The sequence below is a fragment of the Ovis aries genome, chromosome 19 (genome assembly GCF_016772045.2).
Source record: "Ovis aries strain OAR_USU_Benz2616 breed Rambouillet chromosome 19, ARS-UI_Ramb_v3.0, whole genome shotgun sequence".
Lineage (NCBI taxonomy): Eukaryota > Metazoa > Chordata > Mammalia > Artiodactyla > Bovidae > Ovis > Ovis aries.
This window is the reverse complement of record NC_056072.1, coordinates 39189784-39213827: the sequence shown is the minus strand read 5'-3', so window position 1 is coordinate 39213827 and position 24044 is coordinate 39189784. Positions and strand designations below refer to the sequence as shown.

General features: G+C 41.2%; 1 protein-coding gene across 4 annotated transcripts in view; it reads left to right on the top strand.

The window, feature by feature from the left end:
- Positions 1-24044, top strand: part of PTPRG (protein tyrosine phosphatase receptor type G) — a 774731-nt gene that overhangs the window by 716710 nt on the left and 33977 nt on the right. For all 4 annotated transcript variants that reach the window (XM_060402273.1, XM_027958231.2, XM_027958232.2 and 1 more), the window contains 4 exons: positions 8508-8599; positions 17245-17341; positions 23188-23270; positions 23460-23594. In XM_060402273.1, coding sequence (XP_060258256.1) covers positions 8508-8599; positions 17245-17341; positions 23188-23270; positions 23460-23594 — 407 coding nt within the window. The remainder of the gene's footprint in view (positions 1-8507; positions 8600-17244; positions 17342-23187; positions 23271-23459; positions 23595-24044) is intronic.

The window sequence follows — 24044 nt, the reverse complement described above, 5'->3', positions numbered from 1 at the left end:
TATCAGATTTACTAGCTCTAACTGAAATTTAGCAATTTAGACTCTTCATAGTGTCCTGGTTTAATTGGCAAAGATAGTGCTGTAAGAAGGAAGGCTTTTTTTTTCACCTAAATCCTGTACAGTGTGGAAATTGTAAACCCAATATGGCAGCGAAGGTTGGTTAGCCAAGCATATGAGAGAGAACTCCTTATGCAAACATTTTACCAGACAGTTCCAATCACTAGAGAAGAGATGTCAATTCTTTTATTAGGAATTTTTTATTTTAATTCATTCATTTCTTTGGCTGTGCTGGGTCTTAGTTGCGGCATGTGGGATCTTGAGTTACAAAATCCAGGATCTTTAGTTGTGGCATACAGACTCTAGTTCCCTAACCAAGGATTGAACCCGGGTCCCCTGCACTGGGAGCAAAGAATCTTAGCCACTGGACCACCAGGATAGTCCCTATCAGGAAATTTTTTAAATTGTGAAATCTACTATGTGTATAATGCTTGAGAAAAGTATGCAGTCTTCTTCCAGATAAGTTAAATTGTGACTTCTTCAGGAGAATGAAAGGGGCTTTGACTCTTCATACATCCCACTAATCACTTTTCAAAATCAAATGTTCCATGCTCACTGGTCTCCCATTGTTACTCTGGGAAGATAAAGCACAATTGAATGTAATGACCTAGCTATCAGCCCCGTTCTGGTAGTCTGTCTTCTAAGATATTGAAGTAGTCACAAACTTCTGTCCTTTAAGACCACCATCATCATCATTATTTTGGCCACGCTGTGCAGCTTGCAAGATTTTAGTTCCCGAACCAGGGATTGAACCCATGCCATGACAGTTGATCCATATTATTATTAAATTGATATTATTATTATTAATATCTGCAAGTATTTTTTAAAAATCTACTGTTTCCGTCTTTGGGGTAATCTTTTGAAACACCAAGCTTGCGTTATATTTTCACTGCAGTTATTAATGAATTACATTTTCACTCTAATTTTTAATGAAACATTATATATAATATGTCATCTGCAAATTGTATTCAGTGTATTATGCTACTTATTCTTTTAGACTTTCATCATATGTAGCTTTTTAAAATTAAAACTCAGCTCATTGAATTAGCCTGTTTATAGAGCATGTTGAAAGGGCTTTTCCAAATGTGCCTACTGTCAAACACAAATGTCCTTATAAATGTTTTTCTCTGGAAACTAGAAACTCTAACTTTCTAACAAGAACATTACAAAACAAAATGTTGCTGCTAACCAGTAGTTTAGAAATCCAGAAATGATTCGTGCCTTTCCCGCAGTTAAAACACATCTTAATAATTTGAAGGTCACTGGCTTCAGCAGGGTGTCAGCACATAAAGGGGTTTTAAACATGCAGTTTAAAACCCTTGGGATTAAACCAACCTTGTTGGCATATTTTATTTATACAGAGATTATCTCCAAAGGAGATTCATTGGTCTTTTGACTATAATGAAGCCCTTTCTTTATTGACTTCATTGTGTCATAAATGAAAAGAGATTTCTTTTTTATGGCAGGAAATAAAATGTCCTCATCTCCACAGCACTCCTTGCATCCTAAGAGTCTGATTTAGATAAAAATCTATTGTGTCCTAAATCAGGAGCTAAAACATCTCAGTAATCGTATTTGCTATTTGCTTTATCTTCTTAAGTTGACACAGGTATTACCAAGCACAGAGAGAGGCCTGAACTTGGCTTCTGAGATGAGAGGCTGATCCCTCCTCAGAAAGGAAGGAGACTGTTCTCAACATTAAGGTCTGTCCACTACAGGGCTGGTTAGCAGTCCCTGAAAACAGCCCAGTCATGGGGCTTGGGGTCAGGAAGATGCCTGAGTATGACTGAACTGGACCCAAGTACTAGGCTTTCCCTACCCTCATATCGATTTGGTTGGGATTTGGAACAGGGTTGAAGGAAATGCTAAGTGTTAAATGAAGTTTGCACAGATTGGCCTCAGTAAGTGACTGAAGGCCTTCTGGAATCTTCATGGTAAATTTATATGTATATCCACAGCCTGCCAGAGTAAACAAGCAGCGATAATTTTCTGAAAACAGACCTTAGGCCAGTCAACCCCACAGCTAAGCTTCTTGGAAGGCAGGAAGGTAAATACCATGGTGTTTTATTTACCTGGCATCTTCAGGGTGATCAGAATATCAGCGTGAATTTTCCAGGTAAACCAGAGTTTACCTATGAAGCCAAAATGATTCATTTCAGCCCATTTTTGTTGGAGAACTTCTTTAACACGTATTATATGCTTTTCTGCCCTCTCACTGTATATGTTCAGTTTAAGACCTAGAGAGGTCACATTAAGGCCCAAGAAGCCAGCTTTGGGGTCAGCCTGGCCCAGCCAATGCATGGCAGTGGACCCTGGCCAGGTTTTTTGTTTGTCCTAGCCCCCAGATCATAGGATCTCGCATGCATAGCGATTCTCACCTCATAGTAAATCACAGCTTTACTATGATTTACTATGGCACTTACTAAATGCCAAGCTCTCTGGTAAGTACTTATGTTTTCTGGTTTGTTCTGCATAGCTCTCTGAATTAGCTGATTCTGATTTCCAATTAGATGAGGAACTGCAGTCACAGAGAGGTAAGGTCCTGTATCACCAGGCTGACTGATTCTGGCTTTTTCCATTTACTCCACTATCTCTGGGTACCTGATGCACTGGAAGCATTCTGGCCGCAGTGGCAGGTGAGAATAAGGGCTACACAGTTACCCTGAGTTGCAGTCTAAAGACCCTACCACCCTGCAGCGTGCTAGGCGAGGCCCTCTGCAGCGCCCCCCTGTGGTGGATGTTCAGGGACCGCCTCAGGTGCTGATTTTTTTTCTTTGCAATTTCAAAGGAAAAATTGCTGAGTTTTTCCTTTTGGTTTATCTGTTGTTCCTTAATACTAAGAGTCTGCAAATTTAGCATAGGTGAGTTCTCTCTAACGGAATGAGTCTGAGCATGCAAGCACAACAGAGAGATAACCACAGATTTTAGAAGCAACTTTTCTTTTTTCTCTTTCTGTTTTTATTGAAGTATAGTTGATTCACAGTGTTGAGCTAGTTTCTGGTGTACAGCAAAGTGATTCAGTCATATAGACACAGCCATGTATATGTATTCATTTTCATGTTCTTTTCCGTTATAGCTTATTGCAAGATATTGAATATAGTTCCTTGTGCTATCTAGTAGGACCTTACTGTTTATCCCTTCCATATATAGTAGTGTATATATGTCAGTCCCAAACTCCTGATTTATCCCTCCTCCGTTCACGTCCCCCTTTGGTAACTGCATGTTTGTTTTCTGTCTTGCGACTCTGTGTCCATTTTATAAATAAATTTGTTTGTATCACATTTTAGATTCTACGTGTAAATAAGATCATATGGTGTTTGTCTTTTTCTTTCTGACTTCCTTCACTCAGTATGACAGTCTCTAGGTCCATCCATGTTGCTGCCGATGACAAAATTTTATTATTTGTTATGGTTAAGCTGTATTCCCATTGTGTGTGTGTGTGTGTGTGTGTGTGTGTGTGTGTGTGTGTATTACCGTTATCTTCTTCATTCATTTGTCAATGGACACTTAGTTTGTAAAAGCAACTTTTCTTTGTGTTCACATGCATTTTTCTCTATTTTTTGCAGCTTTGCATTTGAGGTCAACATTACCCAGCTCTTTCCTCCCTCTTGGAATTTCTCACGTTCATACTTTGTTTTCAGTAGAGGTTTAGCCTCTTAAAATGCTCTGCTTTTGATCCATATGAACCAGAAACTATTTTCAGGCTTCATCAGAAGTGGTACATAAGGATGTTTTGTTGTGGACTGACCAAAATAAAGGACCTCTTATGTGCTGGATTTAATTCCAACCACAAAAGGCTAAAATCTTGGAACAAAGTATAAATAATGTTATTTAAGATCAACAAGCCCACTTTTCCTGATCCTCAACTAACTGTATCAAATATTTTGTAACAGGGTAATGTAGTGGTGATAGTACTTATCCCATTTTTGCCTTATTTAAACCTTTGGTATCTGAAAGCTCTATACTTAAAAATACTGGCACAAAATTATACTGTGTAGAAACATTTTATCAGATTAACAGACACGCTCTGCCTAATTGCTTGCTTTCCCTTGCAACTGTGTTCCGAGAATGAAGGCGGTGCGTCCCATCACATGGGAGCGCAGGCTTTGGGCTTAATACACCAGGATTCGAATGTCAGCTCTGCTGCTTAGTAATGGCGTCGCTTTGGACAAGTTGCCTCAGGTTCCTTACGTGTAAATTGAAGACAGCGGCATCCTCTGTGCCTAGTCCTTGTGAAGATAAGTGTATGCAAAAGGCTGAGCATAATCCCTGGCAGTCAGGAAGGGCTTCCTTCACATTTCTTTCAACTCTGTCATTAGACATTTCACTGTATCATAGTAATCCAATGTCTAACCTGTGGTCAGTGAAACCATCCTTGTTTTTGTTTAAATCGTTTATTTATTTGTCTGTGCCAGCTCTTAATTACGGCACGTAGGATCTTCATTTGTGGCATGGGAACTCTTAGCTGTGGCATATGGGATCTAGCTCCCTGACTCGCCCAGGGATGGAACCTGGACCCTCTGCATTGGGGGACGCCGAGTCTTAGCCACTGGACCACCAAGGAAGTCCCAAGGCATCTTTACTTTGATTCCAGCTCTTTTCCTCTTCTTCATGTCCCTCCCTGTTCACCAAGTTATCAAACCCATCCGTTTTAAGACACTGGCAGTCTTCACCTTGTCATTTCACATGGTCCTTGCTCTCACTTTCTTATGTTCAGCAGAACACATGTTGCCCTTGAGCAGACACCATCTCGCTAATATCTGGCTGAGTCCTAGGTGCTCACTAAACACCTCTTCCAATGGTTTCCCCTTCACTGTGACCTAGACGACAGCCACTCTCTCCCACCAGAAGCACTCTTTGCCTGGCTCTCCAGCCAGCCGCCACCGCCATGCTCCAGGCTTCAGTCCATCTTTCCAAGCTTGTGTTTTCAACTCTGAAGATGAGTATTGAAAACAGTGCCTATCTCTTAGGGATGTTGGGAGGAATGAGTGCTTGTAAACACATGTAAAGGGCACAGAAGGTGCCTGGTCCATAGTGCTGCTGATAGTTGTGACATTTGTTAATGAAACTCGGCTGTATAGGTGGAAATAACATCTCACAGATGGGTATCTTCTTGTAACACAGGCTTTCTGCAGATTTAAACTGAGCAGATCAGGTCTACAGTGCTGTCCTAATTGCTTGGCCTTCTGGCTAGTTAGAGTAATTTTATAATTATCGGGCTCATGTTGAGAGAAATTTAATAGGAAACCAGTGTAAGAGGAAAACTATTAGGACTTCTAATTAGCTTCAGCCTTATATTTATCTTAATATCGAAGGGAAAAAGATTTACGACCCTTCAGTTTCATTTATGTTGATTGAAAGACAAAAATGTGTTATCTGGGTGGTCACTATACCATGCGTGTTTGTGTGTGTGTATGTATCTTTCTGTTTGGTTGTTTGGTAGTTTTGTGACGTTACTGGTGGTGCTTGGAAACCTAGAGGATTGTGATTAGACTTCTTTGGATAAAGAACCAAATTTGAGAGACTAGTGAGTCGTGTATTTCCATATGCAGTTCTCGAACTGAGTTCTGCTGGGTCTTGCTGCTTCTAACCGTGGGAGGAATGGACCGACTGATTTATAGGCATGTGTAGTGTTAGCTTAGATAGTGTAGTTGAGCATTTTGTAGGAAAAAATAATAAATTGTTAACCTTAAAGTGATTTTTTTTTAAGTGACTCAAGCAGGACTCTGCCCTTTAAAACACTGTGGTATGTACCTTGGAGTAAAATAACTCTGAAGCTGAACTACAGTCTTATTTTGAACTAGAGTCCATGTACTTAATCATGGCATGCGTGCCTGCTAAGTCGCTTCAGTTGTGTCTGACTCTTTGTGACCCCATGGACTGTAGCCTGCCAGGCTTATCTGTCCATGAGATTCTCCAGGCAAGAATACTAGAGTGGGTTGCCATACCCTCCTCCAGGGAATCTTTCCGACCCAGATTTGGAACCCACATCTCTTGATATCTTCTGCATTGGCAGGAGGGTTCTTAACCACTAATGCTACCTGGGAGTCCATGTACTTAATCATGGCACCTGAAGTTTATTGGGGATTTCCAGTTCTAAACTATCATTACAGAATAAATGTTGCCCTCAACCTATTACACTATTTTTTTTTAACCTTATTTTGTACTGGGGTATAGGTAAAGAATTCACCTGCAGTGCAGGAGACGCAAGTTCCATCCCTGGGCGGGAAGATCCCCTGGAGGAGGAAATGGCAACCCACTCCAGTATTCTTGCCTGGAAAATCCCATGGATGGAGGGGCCTGCTGGGTTACAGTCCATGGGGTCTCAAAGAGTCAGACATGACTGAAGTGACTGGACACAAGTGCACATAGCCGATGAACAGTTTCGTGATAGTTTCAGGTAGGTGCAAGGGGACTCAGGCACACAACCTATAAACTATTAACCATGTCACTCCACTCTTGGAAACAGTGCCTTTCATGAAATGTCTTTCATTTCAAAATAGGAGAAAAGTGTTGCCTGCAGTCTGTAGGCTGGAGTGTTTGTGGGGCCAGGTTGTGTCCCATCTTATTTATGTCGCCTCTTGTTCAAAGATGAGTTTATTCTTGGGTTAACCTCTTAGATACACTCTAGTTTTGTACACATTAGCCTTTTCTCTACTTAAGATCTTTTCTTTGCCACTTGATCTTTATTATAGAATTTGCTTACTTCTAAACATTTTAAGTGAAGTGATCAGATAATTTGGGAAATTTTTCTTGAACTGTGCATTCTGCTAAATATTCCGGGGAAACATTTTGGCTCAGCTCACTTTGTTAATGCCGGTTACATCATTATGGGCGCTATAGATTTCTTGGGCGTGCAAAATGATTGCATATTCATGAACATCTTCAATCCTGAAATATTTGTAAATAACTTGGCAATTTTTTTTTTCATAAGGAGGCCTGTTAAAATGATTAGGTCTTTAATGGTTCACACAGAAAGAATTGGTACTTACAAAGCACCCCCTATTTGATAAGTCACATTTCTTCGCTAGGCAGTTTGGATTGTGAACGTTTATAAGTCACCTTCCTTAAAGTATATGAGAGACGCTTCTTTTCCTCTTAGGAATGATTCAAGTTTGAAAATGTCAATAGATGCAAAAAGCCACCCTTAGAGCTTTGCTCTCTCGAAAGAAAGTCGAGAAGGAATGACATAGTCAATGTTAGCTGTCACCAGATGAAGAGAAATCAGATTGTCAAGCCTGGATCTCTAACACTCTTGCCAAAGTAGGACCTCATTTACACATACAGATCTTCATACCCTTTGCTAAGAAAAGCATCTGTGGCAGTTTAGATGTTTGTGCGTTTGCCAAAGATCTTTCACTCTGAATAAAGTAAATGTCATGTCTGTTGTTTATCTCAAATTCAGCAGAGTATTTTTAAAAGGAAATATTTGTGGGGGAGGGGCGAGGGAAGGAGAGAAGGGGGAGGTCGGGCAGCTCCAGTGGGTGGGGTGTGGCCGTCCTCAAGGTGCAGAGCAGAGCTGGGTAAATCAGCGTAAAACGCGCACAAGGCTCACGAACTGAAAACGTCCTTTTGAAGTGACAGCATTACAAATAAATTGGAATGTGGAGTCTTCCCGAATTTGTACCTAGTTCTGTCAACACCAAAAGAAAATCCAGTTAATTCCATCAAACTGGTTGTTTGGCATTGTGTAGACACAGCTGTCTCGCACGAAAATTGTGAACACGTAAACGTAGATGGCAGTGTACCCAAAGCCAGCTGGTTCAATGGCACCTGTCTGGGACTGTCTGTGATTGTGTATAAAGATTGCATAGACTTCAAAGATCAGAAACAGAACTGAGTTGTTCCAACTTCAAGCTGGACCCCACTGAACAGCAAATTCTTGAAAAACCTGGGTCGTGATAACATTTCTTAACAAACAAGTACACTTGGTAAATTCAATTTTAGTTAAAAGTATGATGTGGTGCTTTAAATATGTAAATTCCCTTGAATATGAAAACTAAAGGTAATTCTTTATAGACCATTTTAAAAACCATACTTAGCTGTTCAGTTCAGTTCAGTTCAGTTGCTCAGTCGACTCTTTGCAACCCCATGAATTGCAGCACGCTAGGCCTCCCTGTCCATCACCTACTCCTGGAGTTTACTCAAACTCATGTCCATCGAGTCAGTGATGCCATCCAGCCATCTCATCGTCTCTCGTCTCCTTCTCCTCCTGCCCTCAATCCCTCCCAGCATCAGAGTGTTTTCCAACAAGCATTCAAAAATCATAATGAGACCCTAATGTCAAGTAAATCCAGAGAAGGCATTTTCCTGAAAGATGTCTATTTCCGGTAATACAATTATATCACTCTTTGTAGAAATCAAACACCTGTCTTCAGGAATTCCCTTATTGGTGTCATTTGTTTCTGAAAGAAATCTATGTGACTCTGAATATTATTTTATTCCTACAGATGACATGGAAGCCATTCCTGTCAAACAGTTTGTTAAACACATCGGTGAGCTCTATTCTAATAACCAGCACGGGTTCTCCGAGGATTTTGAGGTATGCTTTAAAACTGGACGTTCCTTTCCAGAAAGCTAACTCTTCTTTTACAGGGATTTGTTTGTAAACTTGAAATGAATGTATCTCGAGCATCACAAAAGCAGTCACTGAAGAAAGTGGGGACTGGCTGTCTTTTCCTTACACTGAGAGTTCTCACGGGCCTTCCTTTCCCAGTACAAGTGAGTAAAGAGAGTTGGCTGCACAGTTCCTGAACGTGCACTTCTGTGAGAGAACAGACTCAGTGGCAGGAAAGAGGCAGACTCGGATTCTGCCTCCTGCATTCTCACTGGGACAGCGGTCATCGTGCAGAGGACAGGCTCCTAACTCCACATCCGTTCTGGGAGGCACACGGTGCAGGGGAGACCACAGGTTGTCAGTCTGAGGAGTCAGATGCCGGCTCCACCAGGCATGATCGTTCTGGAGTCAGTCATTTCACCTCTGATCCCCAGTTTCCTCATTTTTTATTATTTTCTTTATTTATGTGGCTGTGCTGGGTCTTTGCAGCTTCACAGGCTTTCTCTCACTATGGGGAGCAGGGGTCCCTTTCTAGTTGCGATACATCGGCTTCTTATTGTGACAACTTCTGGTTTTGCAGAGAACAAGCTCTAGGGTGTGTGGGCTTCGGTCGGTGCGGCTCCCAGGCGCTGAAGCACAGGCTCAGTAGCTGTGGCACACGGCTTTAGCTATTCCACGGCACGGGGGACCTTCCCAGACCAGGGATCGAGCCCGTGTCTTCTACACTGGCAGGCGGATTCTTCACCACCCAGCCACCAGGGAATCCCCCCCTACGCCCTTCATTTTTGAAAATGGCAGCAACATCCTACCCCAACCATGTTGGCAGAAATGAATGATGAACATCCAGGAGAGCGCTAGGTTAACAGTTGCTGCTGCTAAGGCACTTCAGTTGTGTCTGACTCTGCATGACCCCATGGACCGCAACCCACCAGGCTCCTCCGTCCATGAGATTTTCCAGGCAAGAGTACTGGAGTGGGCTGCCATTGCCTTCTCTGTTAACAGTTAAGCCCGTGCAGAAGTGGATTGTTCTTGTTTTCGCAATTCTTAAGCCCTGGAGAGGAGACATGGGTGAGCAGAGCCTCCTGATTTTGAGAGCTGGTGTGTAGGGAACAAGGAAGGTAGAGAGCAGCGCGCACCGCCCTGCCAGCTCCGGGTCCCGCGCCAGCTCGGCAGTGACAGGGTGTCAATGAGGAGCTATTAAACAGACTGCCCTTTTCTTCACTGAGGCGCTTCACTGAGGCACATCTCTGGCAGCACGAGTGGTGCTGAGGGGGCCAAGTTTTCGTGGCAGCTCAGCTGTCTTCTAGCTTTGTGGGTAAGTCAGTTCCTTTCTGTCTCATTTCTCCTTTAAAATGGAAATGACGCCGAGGGTGCTAACCTGCCCACCTCTTTTCACAAAATTGGTCCGGGGGCTCACTTGGAATAATGGAAGGGAAGCCCTTGGAGATCACCTAGGAGCCATACGGCTGGGAGGCTCAATTATTTTCGCACAGAGGAAGAGAGAGAAAAAAGAAGACCAGAAGCCCTGTTTCTATGCAAATTGGGGAGTCCCTGAAGGCCATCCTAAAGGCAATTATATTGACAACTTGTTTTAAACGAAGTCCCTCTCCTAGCTTTTTGGTTCTTTGTTTTATTTCTGGAGCAGAAGCAGAGCAAAGGTGGTAGAGAGAAGGACCCCTCTGATGTATTCTGCAGAGTCATATGTTTCCTGGAAAAAGCAAAAACACATGTCCAGTGCTTAATGCGGCTATTAGATGCTGACCCAAAAAAAGGTGCCTGTCCAAGTACAGAGCACATGGTGTGAAGTCAGACATTTTGCATTCATGAGGACAGCACATGTGTGGGGTGTTGGAGTGATTTAGTTCAATTGACTGTTGGCTGGATGACTGAGCAAGAATATTGAGGCATTTAACAATGTTGATGGTATTCCGGACAAACATTCATCCTCTCGAGACGAGAATTTGATCAGGATGATCAAATGCAGCTCCAGTTTCTCAATTATTTATGATTTGAGACCCCAGTGCTATTCATCACAGCTGGTTTTGACACCATTTAATTATTCAAAATAATCAGCTACACCTCTGTAAACTGGCTCTGACTTAAAATGGGCTTCACTGCATCAAAATCACGCCTCTTAACAAATCCTGGGCATCTGCACCCTATTTCTGTCCTAAAAAAAAAAAAAAATTACTGCAGCTGTAGCTTTTGTCACCTATATTGAAGTCTGTAGCTTATCACCTGGTATGTTTGGGACTGGAACAGGGAGGGCACGAGAAGGGTGGCTTTGTTCTATCATTGTTATTTCACAGTCTGTGCTGGTTTGAAAGGTTTCAAGTCAGGGCTCTTCACCCTAGCAAGAACATTCTTTCTTCCAAAAAGAATAGTTAGACACTCATGCAGAGAAGGGAATGAGACAGTAGGAAAGCCTACTACTATACTGTCAGTCTTCTAATTTAGGAGAAATTTGAAGTATTTTAAAACAGTAGTGCTCCTTTTGCATAGCTCTGCTAAAAAGGACAACGGTAATAGTATCTTTAACAAACTATCAAGGCTGGGTTTTTTGGCTGTACCACGCAGCTTGATCTCTGTTCCCTGACCAGGGACTGAACCCAAGTGCTCAGCAGTCCTGAACAGTGGACCACGAGGAGATTCCCTTATCAAGGCTGTTTTATAGCCAAGAGATAGTCATAGACTGTAAAAAAATAATAATGATAATAAGGTCAGGACAAGAGATTTTGTGTTAATTCAACAAGAATAAAACAAAGCCCTCATCCTGTTAAGAGAGTAGAAACCTCAACTCTAGATTTCTGGGTCCTTTTATGTGGAATAATTACAGCTGGTATCTGCTTGGCACCATTGCTCAGATTATTTCACTCATTCCTCAGAAATAACCCCTGTGAGCTGTGAGCTGTTTTGTCCCCATTTTGCAGATGAGGAAGACTGAGGCATTGGTTAGTTCAGTAATGAAGTGGCAGCAGTAGGACCACTTTCTGATCAGTAAGACCAAAGCTTTCTGATTGAAGCCCACATGTTTAACCCTAAGGCCATCCAGACTCTTCATTTAACTAAGTAGTGTCCTATAGTGAGGAGAATTAACCAAGATGATCAGTGATTGTCTAAAACTGATCATGCAGCTGACGGACCAGTAAATTCCTTGGCAAAAAAAGTAGGAGAGGGAGGTTAGAATAAAGGAGCTCCCCCACCCCCCACCCCATCCCACAGCTAAGAAAACTAGGAGCCCAGTACATGATCTTCATGGTCTAGATCCTTCCCAAAGGGCTGAGAATCTGACTTACAAAAATCTTACGTAACTTCCGAATAGAGGCCTGAAGTTAGTCCAAGAACGAATGTTAAGATTATAGAGAAAACCACTTAACAGTTAATATTTGCCCATGTTGTTATTCAGTTGCTCAGTCATGTCTGACTCTGTGCCCCCATGGACTGCAGCATACCAGGCTTCCCTGTCCTTCACTGTCTCCCAGAGATTGCTCAGATTCATGTCTGTTGAGCCCATGATGCCATCCAACTATCTCATTCTTTGTCGTCCCCTTCTCCTCTTGCCCTCAATCTTTCCCAGCATCAGGGTCTTTTCCAATTTGCCCATGAAAAGGCTTTGAAGCCAGTCATTCTACAGTTACTGAGTACCTGCTATTCTCTGGATGTTTTATAAGGCACAAAGATGGACTGGACAGAGAACTTGCCCTCAGAGAGTTCATTCTGGTTGGGGGAGACCAGAGTGAACACAGCTAATGCAGAAAGAGGTCAAAGCAAAAGAAGTGCCAATCCAGGAATGAAGTTCTGCCAGGGAAGCAGAGGAGAAAGGCTGCTAGGAATTTTGATTGGGTTTTTCTGCGAAACTTCTATTATTTGCCCCATTTTGTTTTCAGATCATGGAGGGAAATAGGAAAAAAAAAAAGGTGAATACCTGTCATATGTTCAGAACTTTGCTGCTTAAGGAGAATGAGAAATGATCTGCTGGTAATTTTGAGTCTTTGTCTAGAGGTGATGCTGAATGCAAGCTTTTTGTCCTTGTCAGATAAATTTTGGAGGCTGTTAAAAAGCTGGAGACATTATACCTCTAGCAGATTTTGCAGTCCCTGGAAATAGCATCAATCCTGGTGTCAGGATAGTGTTCAGTCCCTATTCCCTTGACTACCTTAGCTGACTTCAGCCTCACTCTTCCCCCGCCTCCCAGGTCATAATCAAGGAGTCTTCCAGAGGCTCGGTGCTAGCAAATAATCTTTCAAAATCAGTGGAGCTTCAAGGCCCTGTGGGTCAGCAGAATTAATAGGCAGAGGTCAGGAGCATCACAGGCTTAAAAGTGGAGTGTAGAGATGAGGCCAGAGGTCCAATACCCCCTTGATAAGATCCTTTGGGGGATCAAGTCTGTTAAAATGAACTCCAGCTCAGCTGAATTTGGGCCCATTGCTCATCTTACATCAAGAGAACATAGCTTTGTCCACCCGAGCCCAGGCACCAAGGGGCCAGTGGCCACAATGGCCTTAGGTAAGATGCAGAGTTCCCTTGTTGCTGATGACACATACTAGGGAGTTCCTGACAGAGGCAGAAAACTGCAGAAAGAAGGCTGCCTGCAGGTTGGCAGTTTCCTCAGCCTCAGTGACAAAATGCCATTGTGGGTCTTATATGACCCAAAGGAAAACTTTGTAAACCCTTATCATGAAAGAAATCCTAGGTGATGAAGCTGAGGTTTTTAAGTTGAGGCTCTTAAGAAGAGTGAGGGAAAAAGTACGGTAGCCAAGTTGTACAGGGAAAAATAATTCTGTTTTATAGACCAGCTGCAGGATGATAGACACTGGGATAGTTTCTTCAGAGATGGGTTGATTTTCTGGAGGGTAAGGCAGACACTTGAGATAAGGACGTGGATTTAGAGGGGCATGAAGAGCAGCACAGGCTTTCCTGAATAAGGAAAATTGCGGTGAAGCAGAGAGAGTAGGAGGTCATACAGGCTGTTCAAAGGGCACCGAGTTAAAACTGTCCGGCGTTGGAAAGGAAGAGGTACATAGGTGGGGGCCCTGAAAGCCTGACTCGGGGATTTGGAATCTCTCCAAGAGATGCCTGAACAAGAAAAGAACATAGGTAAGCAAGCTTTGAAGAAAACCAGTGTGGCCGTAGTGGTCCCCTGAGCGGAGGGAAGGAGAGGCCGGAAGATGGTGTGACCAGTACCTGGTGAGGGCCAGCTCTGTGTCCAAATTCAGCAAGCACTGCGCTGTTGGTCCTGACTTATTCTCATGCGGGACAGGCCCCTGAACATAGATGGGGGTGGCCTGAGCTCAGATACTAAGGCTGTTACACACGCTCAGCCTAACCCTTGGTCACCAGGTCCAAAATATTTCCTTCTCAGCTTGCTTCACTGTGAAGCTGAGTAACCTGAAAGATTTCTAGATCTGTTTTGGCTTTTTTTTTTTTTTTTTTCCAATTAAGCTTCTGAATGGGAGGACAGGAAGTCAGCATGTGCCTATGGACAGCCTCTTCCATCTACAGCTCCAGGCAGCAGATGATACAGCCCATATCATCTCCGAAGGATTCTGTATCTGTCAACTTGTACTTTTCTTTTTTTTCTCTTTTGGTTCATTTTTTGAAGTTATGCTTTGTTGTAGATCCCTTGTTTTCAGTTGGCTCTTCTTGGTGGTGGTGTGTCCTGGTTATTCGCATAGTATTCATTTTGAGAATTCCGGCTCTGTTATAGAGACAGTAAAGTGCAAATAAGCTTAAATCTTCAACTTTTTATTTGGGTATTGACTAAGTAACTGCACTATACACATTCTATTGGCCAGTGTCACTTCAAAGGGTCTTAACACCTATTAAAATCACATAAACTTTGAAATGCCAGTGCAGCTGGAGAAAAAGCACTCCAGGATCGGATGATATTATCAGCATCTAAATGAACCAGGCGGTACTGCAAGGAATTACAGATGACATTATTACCCACAAGACAAAATCAGAAGGCCGTAGGCCAACCCCTTGGGTTCTCGTAAAATCAGATGTAGCATTATTTATGGCCATTCTTTGTTTTCTGTCATTCACATAATTGGAAAAGTGAAATAGAGGCGACAGATCAGACTAAGGGTTTTAGATAGCGCAGAGTTTGATTGGCCATATTGAATGGCCGCTTTAAACAGTGCAGACAGCTGCTCCCACACAGGCTTAACCAATTGCATTAGACTGTAACAGAGGCCCCACCTCAGTCCAGTGAGTGTGGTCAGAGTCACACAATGGGAAAAAAAATATCAATAAGGCAATCTCCAACTAAAGTACTCAAAGCTGAAATCTCAGCACAAGATGTCTGAACAGCTCAGCCCAGAAGAAGTACATGCCAAAGGTATGACCTTCAGAACCCAGGAACCAAAGCATGTCAGCTTATTTCACAGATTTGTGTACAGGCTGAAGTAATGTCTTCCGGAATACAAATCCATTTTCAAAGGTTTTCTGCCCCTGAAACTGTTCAGAAGAGTACGCCTTCGGCTTTCAAGGCAATCCTGAATGGCAGATATTCTGAGTACAGCTACCATTGCTCCTGTTCCTAGAGATGTTAAAACAGCAGACTCATTAAATTATGCTCACATTTTATGTCTGTTTCAGAGAAAACAGCCGAAGGCACCCTTCAGGCCTTTTTAAACCAGCATTCAGCAAGCTGTAGGTTATAAACCATTTTAGATAGAACAGCAGGTTTCAGAGTTTATCACATTTAGTAAAAGTAAAAAAAGCTAACGCACGGTCATGAAATACACACTTTGTCCAGAGACATGTGTTGAACTAATGGATGTGGCTTTTCTCTCTCTCTCTTTCCTTCCTTCCTTCTCTCTCTTCCTTTTTTTTTTTTAATATGTAATTTTGTGCATTTATTTTTGGCTATGTTAGGTCTTCATTGCTGCGCGGGCTTTTCTGCAGTTGCGGTGAGCCAGGGCTTCGCTGCAGTGCTCTTGCTTCTCTTGGTGTGGTTGCTGGGCTCTAGAGCCCGGTAGGCGTGTGCACGGGCTTAGTGGCTCCGTGGCACCTGGGATCCTCCCAGACCAGGGATCAAAGCCATGTCTCCTGCATTGGCAGGCAGATTCTTTACCACAGAGCCATCTGGGAAGCCCCCTGTTTTTCTTCCTTTTGTTCTTTCTCATTCTTCCTTCCCCCGGGAATGTCTCCAATTCTGAAAAATTGTGTGTACATCCTCCAGGAATCAGGTGTCTGTGAGTATGGTTCTGAATATTTAGTGACCTATTGTTTTTTGCCTTGGTTTTTTGATCATGGTGAGCCTCTCCTAAGTACTTTGTGAATATAAAAGACACCTGGTTCCTGATAGGTTTCATTGTGCATGATGAACATGCTGTGGACGTCATCTGTACTTGCTGTGCAGCTCCTTTGTGCAGAAAAGTCTGCACACTCATAAACTCAGTTACATCTATCACATGTGAAAGGTTTTTCCTGATCCCCTCATGTCCCTTTGCCCTGCTCTTTGTCACAGCTGTGCACTCCAAATGACTTCCTTTATTAGTTAGCACCAATGGTTTCTTGGGATTTGAAGCATATGGTGTCGAAAAATTTGGCTTTTTTAACAATCTTTTATTAGGCTAATGGATAATGTTTCTATCCATGGCAAAGGTAATAGAAGAGGAGATTTGCTTCTCCCGTGGCTGTTTTTATAAAGAAGGATCATGTAAGTAAAATTAGAATTAAAAATTTGTGCATCAGAGCCATATATGGGTAAGTCAGATATGACAGTTTTTAGGTTCTAAGGGGAGCCTGATGGGCCGCCGTCTACGGGGTCGCGCAGAGTCAGACACAACTGAAGCGACTTAGCAGCAGCAGCAGCAGTGTCATTTCAGGGCTTCCCAGGTATCGCTGGTGATAAAGAACCTGCTTGCCAGTTCAGGAGACATAAGAGATGTGGGTTCGATCCATGGGTCAGAAAGATCCCCTGGAGGAGAGCATGGCAACCCTTTCCAGTATTCTTGGCATGGGGAATCCCACAGACAGAGGAGCCTGGTGGGCTACAATCCATGGGGTCACAGAGAGATACGACTGAGGCAACTTAGCACACACACACTGTCATTTCAGGGCTGAGGATAGTCACTTGGTAGTCTGTTATAAAACAAGGCTGTGAGGACCATAATATAAGCATATTGCAAATCATGGTGGAGATGATTCTTCTGTCTGGAATATTCCTGTTCATCTTTTTAAGACCCAGGTGAATTATCTCCCATCTAAACCTTCCTCTGTGTTCCTATCCATTTCTTCAGGCCTCTCTTCTCCTAATCATACTTGACTATTATTATGTTTTTTATGTTTTTCTCACCCGTTTGACTGCAGCATATTCAAAAAGAGACACTTATTTCTGTAATCCCCATGCCTAGGTCAGATCTGGAATAAAATGGATGGTTGATGAATTAGTAAAGCATGAAATCCTTTTATTTTGTTTTCATCCTTCATACATCTGTTATGAATATGTTAGTATTCATTTCTGAAGTTGAGTTTGGGGAGGTGATGGTGGCCAGTGACTGGGGAGTGAGTAAAGGCTCTGGGCTTTTGGATGTTTGTAGTTTCTTGCTTTCAGCTGTTGTTCAGCGTCTAAAAGCATGTCTAAAAATCTTGGTAACCTCCCTGTATATTTCCTTCTCTAGGAAGTCCAGCGCTGCACGGCTGATATGAACATCACTGCAGAACATTCCAATCATCCAGATAACAAGCACAAAAACAGATACATCAATATTTTAGCATGTGAGTAATAAACTTTAAACTATCTTCAACTGCAAGGAAATGAAATCTTCCTGCTGGGTATGAGCTGAAATGCAAGCAGTTGAAATCAGGATGCCAAGAGGACATTACACTTGCAAGTTAACCTCTCATTGGCCCGTCTTCAACAATGTGTAAGAAGTGGGGACATGCTCTGCCCCCTTAGTGTTTCATGAAGCTGCCAGATCTTTGTTGTCATAATCAGGCGATCAAAGGAAATGTTCTGAGCTTTACTGTTTTTACATGAAGTAATTTCATATCCAGTGTTGGGAACCAAAGTTTGTCACGTGGCTAGCCTAACATTGTTTTCAACCAGTGAAAGCCAAGCCTTTTAATGCAAATGGGGAAATACTGAGAGCTGAATCAAGGAAGCTGAATTTCAGAGCAGTCTTTCAAAGAGTAGGTAATTGGTTTATTCCAGTCCTTGTGGCCTATGTGTTTAGTCCTGTCCAAAACATTTCCAGGGCCATGAGTACCGTGGAAGTTTAGGAGCAAATAAATAAGAGTTCTTCTTACAGAGCCTCAAGGCTGCTAGGAGGACAGGCCACTTTTCACAGACACTGAGACTTGACTCACTGGCTGAAAATATTCACTTCGATATTAAGGGCAGGAGCACAGATGTTTTTGGTTAACGTACAGTTTCATGTAATAGTGTTTAAAGTTACACACTGCTGTAGACAGATTTTTAATAATACTTCAGTGACATATAATTTATATAACATACAAAATTCACCCATTTTAAAGATAATTTGATTTTAAATTTAATTTGAGTGGTTTTTTATAGTCAAAGAGTTGTACAACCGTCACCACTGTCTAATTTTAGAATATTTTAATCACCTCAACATGAAACCCCTTATCCATGAGCAGTCACTTCTAATTCTTCCTGCTCCCAAGTCCCTAAAAACCACATATTTACTTTCTTTCTCTGTGTATTTGCCTATTCTGAGTATTTCATCTAAATGGAATCATACTATACGTGCCCTTTGTGTCTGGATGCTTCTACTCAGCATGATGTTGTTAAAAGGTACACGTGGCATTGTTTTTATGCCTGAAGAATACTTCACAGTATAGATATGCCGTATTTTGTCTATTCATTTCTCATTTGGTGGACAGTTGTTTCTACTTTCTGTCATTAATAATGCTGCTATGAACATTTGTGTATAAGGTTTTATATAGACATCTATTTTCAGTTCCCTGGGGGTATATACTTAGGAATAGAATACCTAGGTCATATGGTAACTTTATGTTTAATATTTTGAGGAACTGCCCAACTGTCTACCAAAGTGGCTGCACCATTTTACATTCTCAGCAGCAATATATGCAGGTTCTAAGGTTTCCACATCCTTGCCAACACTTGTTACTTTTTTTTTCCTGATGATAGCCATCATAAGGAGCCTAAAGTGGTGTCTCACTGTAGTTTCACTTTTGATTGGCATTTCCCAGTGATTAGTGATGTTGAACATTTTTTTCATGTGTCTATTGTCCACCTTTCTGTCCTTTTTAGAGAAATGTCTGTTTAGATCCTTTGCTCATTTTTATATTTGTTTACTCATCTTTCTATTGTTGAATTCTGTATACATTACAGATACAAATATCTTACATATATAATTTGCAAATATTTTCTTACATTCGCTGTGGCATCTTTTCACTTCCTTGATAATGTCCTTTGAGGTACCAACTTTTAAAACTTCGGTGAAACCTGTTTTTTTTTTTTGTTTGTTTGCTGTGCTCTTGTTGTCATATGTAATGAACCAATGCCTAATCCAAGATCATAAATATATACCTGTTTGTTTTTTTTTTTGTCAGCATCTTCTGGTCTTAGCTCTTACATCTAGGTCTTTGACCCGTTTGCGTTAATTTTTGTATACAGTGTGAGATAGGGGTCCAGCTTCATTCTTCTGTATGTTAATATCCAGTGGTCTTAGCACCATTTTTGAAAAGTTTCTTCTTTCTCCCCGTAATGAATTGTCTTAAGCACTCCACAGAAAGTCAGCTGACTGTAAGTGTGAGGGTTTATTTCCATGCTTTCATTTCTTTTCTGCTGATCTGTGTGTCTGTATGTCAGTGCCACACTGTCTTGATAACTGATTGACCATGGCTTTGTAACAAGTTTTGAAATTAGAAACTGTGAATGCTTCAACTTTGGTCTTCTTTGTCAAGATTCTTTTGGCTATTTTGGATCCTTTGTTTTTCATATGAATTTCAGGATCTCCCTATTACTACAAAAAGTACAGCTGGAATTTTAATAGAGATTATGTTCATTCTGTAGACTGATACGGGGAACACTGCCATATTAACAGAATTAGGTCTGCCAATTTATGAAGATAGGGCATCTCTGCATTTATGTAGGTCATCTTTTATTTCTTTCAGCAATGTCTTATGATCTGTATGTTACAAGTATTAAGCTTTTGTTAAATATATTTCTAAGTATATTACTCTTTTGCATGGAATTGTTTACTTGGTGTTTTCAGACTGTGGATAGAAATGTGATTGATTTTTGTATGCTGACCTTATATCTTACCAACTGGACTGAACTTATTTATTAGTTCTAACAGTTGTTTAACACTTATTTCTTATCTTTTTGGTCATAGCCATTCTAACAGGTGTGAGATGCACATTTCCCTGAAGATTGGTGGTGGTTGAGCTCCTTTTCATGTGCCCATTGGCCATCTATATATCTGCTTTGGGAACATTTATATTTAGGTCCTCTGCCTGTGTTTTAATTGATTGCTGATTTTGCTAGCTGTTGATTTGTATGAGTTGTTTTTATATTTTGGTTATCAACCCCTTATCAGATATATGATTTATAAGTACTTTCTCCCATTCAGTAAAGCTTCCTTTTTCTTTTGTTGATGCTTTCTTTTGCCATACAGAAGCTTTTTAGTTTGATGTGGTCCCACATGTTTATTTTTGCTTTTGTTGCTTTTGGTGTCAGAATGAAAAAAAATCACTGCCAAGACCAATGTCAAGGAGCTTTCTTCTCTGTTTTCTCCCAGGAGTTTTATGATTTCAGGCCTTAAATTCAGTTTCAATCCATTTTGACTTAATTTTTATGTATGTTGTAATATAGTAATCTAGTTTCATTGTTGTGCATATGACTGCCCATTTTTCCCAGCCCCACTTATTGAAGAGACTGTCCTTTCCCCATCATGTGTCCTTGGCTTGTTTGTCACAAATAAATTGATTGTATATGTGTGGGTTTATTTCTGGACTCTCTAATCTGTTTCATTGATATCTGTGTCTGTCTTTATGCAAGTACTTTTCAAATTATTATAGCTTTATAATATAATTTGAAACCAGGGGTGTGATACCTCCAGCCTTGTCCTTCTTTCTCAAGATTGCTTTGGCTGTTTGAGTTCTTTTATGGTTCCATACACATTTTAGGATTGTGCTATCTCTGTGGAAAGTAGCATTGGAATTTTGATAGGGATTGCACTGAATCTGTAGATTGATTTGGGTAATACGGACATGTTAACAATAGTAATTCTTCTAGTCCATCCATGAGCATAGCATATCTTTCCATTTATTCGTGTCTTCAGCTTCTTTTTCAGTGTTTTACAGTTTTCAACATACAGGTCTTTCACCTCCGTAGATAAGTTTATTCCTAGGTATTTTCTTCTTTTGGAGACAATAATAAATGGGACTGTTTTCTCAATTTATCCTTCTGATAATTCATTCTTAGTTTATAGAAATTCAGTAGGTTTCTGTATTTTGACTTTGTATGTTACAACTTTACCAAATTCATTTATTAGTTCTAACAGTTTTTTCATGGAGTCTTTCACGGTTTTCTACATACAATGTCATGTCATCTGCAAATGGTGACAGTTTTACTTCTTCCTTTCAGTCTGGATGTTTTTCATTTCTTTTTCTTGCCTAAATGCTCTGGCTAGGACTTCCAGTACCGTGACAAATAAAAATGGCAAGAATAGACATCCTTGTCTTGTTCCCAATCTTAGAGGGAAAACTTTCAGCTTTTCATCATTGAGTATAATGTTAGCTGTGGATTTGTCTTATATGACCTTAGGGTACAACCTCATGTCATCTGTGAGTGTAGTTTTACTTCTAGAAAAAGTTTTAAAAGAACTAAAAGTCATTTTTTAGTAAGAGTATTTGTTTCAGTTATCTGAGAGAAGGAAAAAAGGAGAACAAGGAAGAAGAGTCAAACTTTTCTCACCAGTCTTTGGATGGATTACTCGGGCAGCGTTTGTTGACCAACTCAGTCAAGGCTCACCTTCCTGAGACTGTGAGGAATTGTCCATCTACAGACCTCATTTCTGATCATAGAAGTCAGGCAGAGATATACACACATATATGCCTTACATATGTCCACATCACTCTCCACCATGGTAACCTCTACTTCTAGTGACCTCACTGCCTTAGCTAAAAGTATGTGGCAAAGAGGAAGTCAGAGCAACTCTGTGTGATGTGCTCAAGGGTCATCATATTTTGCCAGAAAATCACCATTTCTGGTTGGATGTGTTTATACTTTCACAAGTTTACTTGAGGTATAATGTTCACAAATTCAAATTAGGTGTTTTATTTTCGCAGTTCAGAGAGTTAGGTTTTGGTACTATCTCGGCTACCTGGTCAGATTCTGGGCACATCACCCATCACTTTGGTCTTCCCTTATATCAGTGCTTTCATATAGCAGAGAATAGCATGGAAGTGTCATGGAACAAGTAGAATTAGTCCATGAATGTGCTGGATACACAATATAGGAAGAGCCTTTTCTCATGGAACCATCACAGCTTTCAAAGCAGACGTGTATGCCACCTCCGGTATTTATCTTTTTTAGCCAGTCTTTTACCTTTTTGATTGACTATGAAGGACGCAGCTTGAGTGTGTGTTCTTATTTGTCAGTCTGTGAAATAACAATATAATGCTACAAAGAGTTTGAATCCAGATGCCTTAAGAGAATATTTTCATGTGGGGCCCCTGTTTAGATTCAGCAGGCAGCCCCTGTTTAGATTCACTGCGTCTGTGCGTTTCTCAGCACAAAAGCAGTTCAGAGTTCAAGAATGTGGAGGGCTTTCCAGAAGTGCATGATGTAGTCTGAGGTCAGTAATGTCCACGCTAATCCACTCATTGGACTTCTTTCGAACTAGCCTTTTATGATCATGATTATAAATAGAAATGTAAATCAGCTTTTGCCCATTCTCTTTCTAGCTAGGGGGAAAAAAAAGTATGACCTCAGCTTTCTTCTGTTTGTTACCTTATAAATACAAACTCCTTCTGTTGGACAACCAGAGGCACATATCAGCACTCACCCTTTGTTCATAGGCAAAGGTTAAGTGGGTCTTGAATCTGATCATGGACTTCAGATGCCTGTATTGAGATTACTCTGAGAAGCAAGCTTCCGTTCTCTCAGTTACTCGGGGTCTGCTGGGGTGGTGGGGAGTCCAGCTGAGTGGCATCTCCTAAAAATTGATGTTCTGGACTTGAGATAATAATCACCTTTTTATATCTGTATCAGTGGAGAGGGGGTGGAACAGAGGTAATCAAAGATCTTGGAAACTTGTTTTAAAATGTAGGATAAGGGAATTTCAGAGGGTTGCATCTTGAATCGTTTTACACGAACTAATAAGGACCACTATTTGCATTTCTTATCAGCACTCACAGCTCAGAGCGTGTGGTAGAAGTGTCCCCGTGATATGGAGAGGGGTCCCAATGCTGAAGCTTTGGTGTTTTAGTGGTTTGTCTGCCAGAAGCTTTTCCAGGGCCCTCTGGGAGATGCCACATTGCCTCTCTGCTTTGTTGTGTGCTTCAGAATGCTGCTAGTTTTTGAATCATACATTTTGTTTTTGCTTTTTTTGCTTTCTTACCCTCTATAGATGATCACAGTAGAGTGAAGTTAAGACCTTTACCAGGAAAAGACTCTAAGCACAGCGACTACATTAACGCAAACTACGTCGATGTAAGTCAGAAATGTTTTCCTAAACTTGTTTCTGATAAATGAAGAGTGCTGCTGAGACGGTTGAATGTGTTTCCGTACTGCACAGAGCTTTCATGAAAAACACAGCCTACTCAGTATGGAAGGCGCTTGAATTATTAACCGGTCTGTGGCACTGCTTTCATCTCACTGTGTGCTGTGTCATCTTTGAAGGGTTACAACAAAGCAAAAGCCTACATCGCCACCCAGGGACCGTTAAAGTCCACGTTTGAAGATTTCTGGAGGATGATTTGGGAACAAAACACTGGAATCATTGTCATGATTACGAACCTTGTGGAAAAAGGAAGAGTAAGAACTTTTACTCATGTACCTGCATTCAAAAACTTATTTGTGGAGTGTCTGCTGTAGGGCAGAAACTTGATAAGGCCAGACGAGTTAGAGAAATGAGAAATGTCCACCATGCCAGGAAAGTGGTCACTTACCAGAGTGGATTCAACATGATGATCAAGGTGAACAGGGTATCTCTAGGTGTTAATCTGTCTTTCTCAAATAGATTAACAATACATTTATAAAAGTCTTTAAAAAAATGATGAATAAGGTATTAATTAGGAGGATGCTGCAAAATGCGTGGACATATTCTATAGTTCAGATAACTTTTTAAAGAGCTAATGTTTGAGGTGAGATTTAAGCAATGAAAGAGAAGGCAGAAGAGTCACACAGATGTGGAAAGAGAAGGAAGGACATTCTAAGTACAGTGGGAAGAAAGACAAAAGTAGGGACAGTGGAAGAAATGCAGTA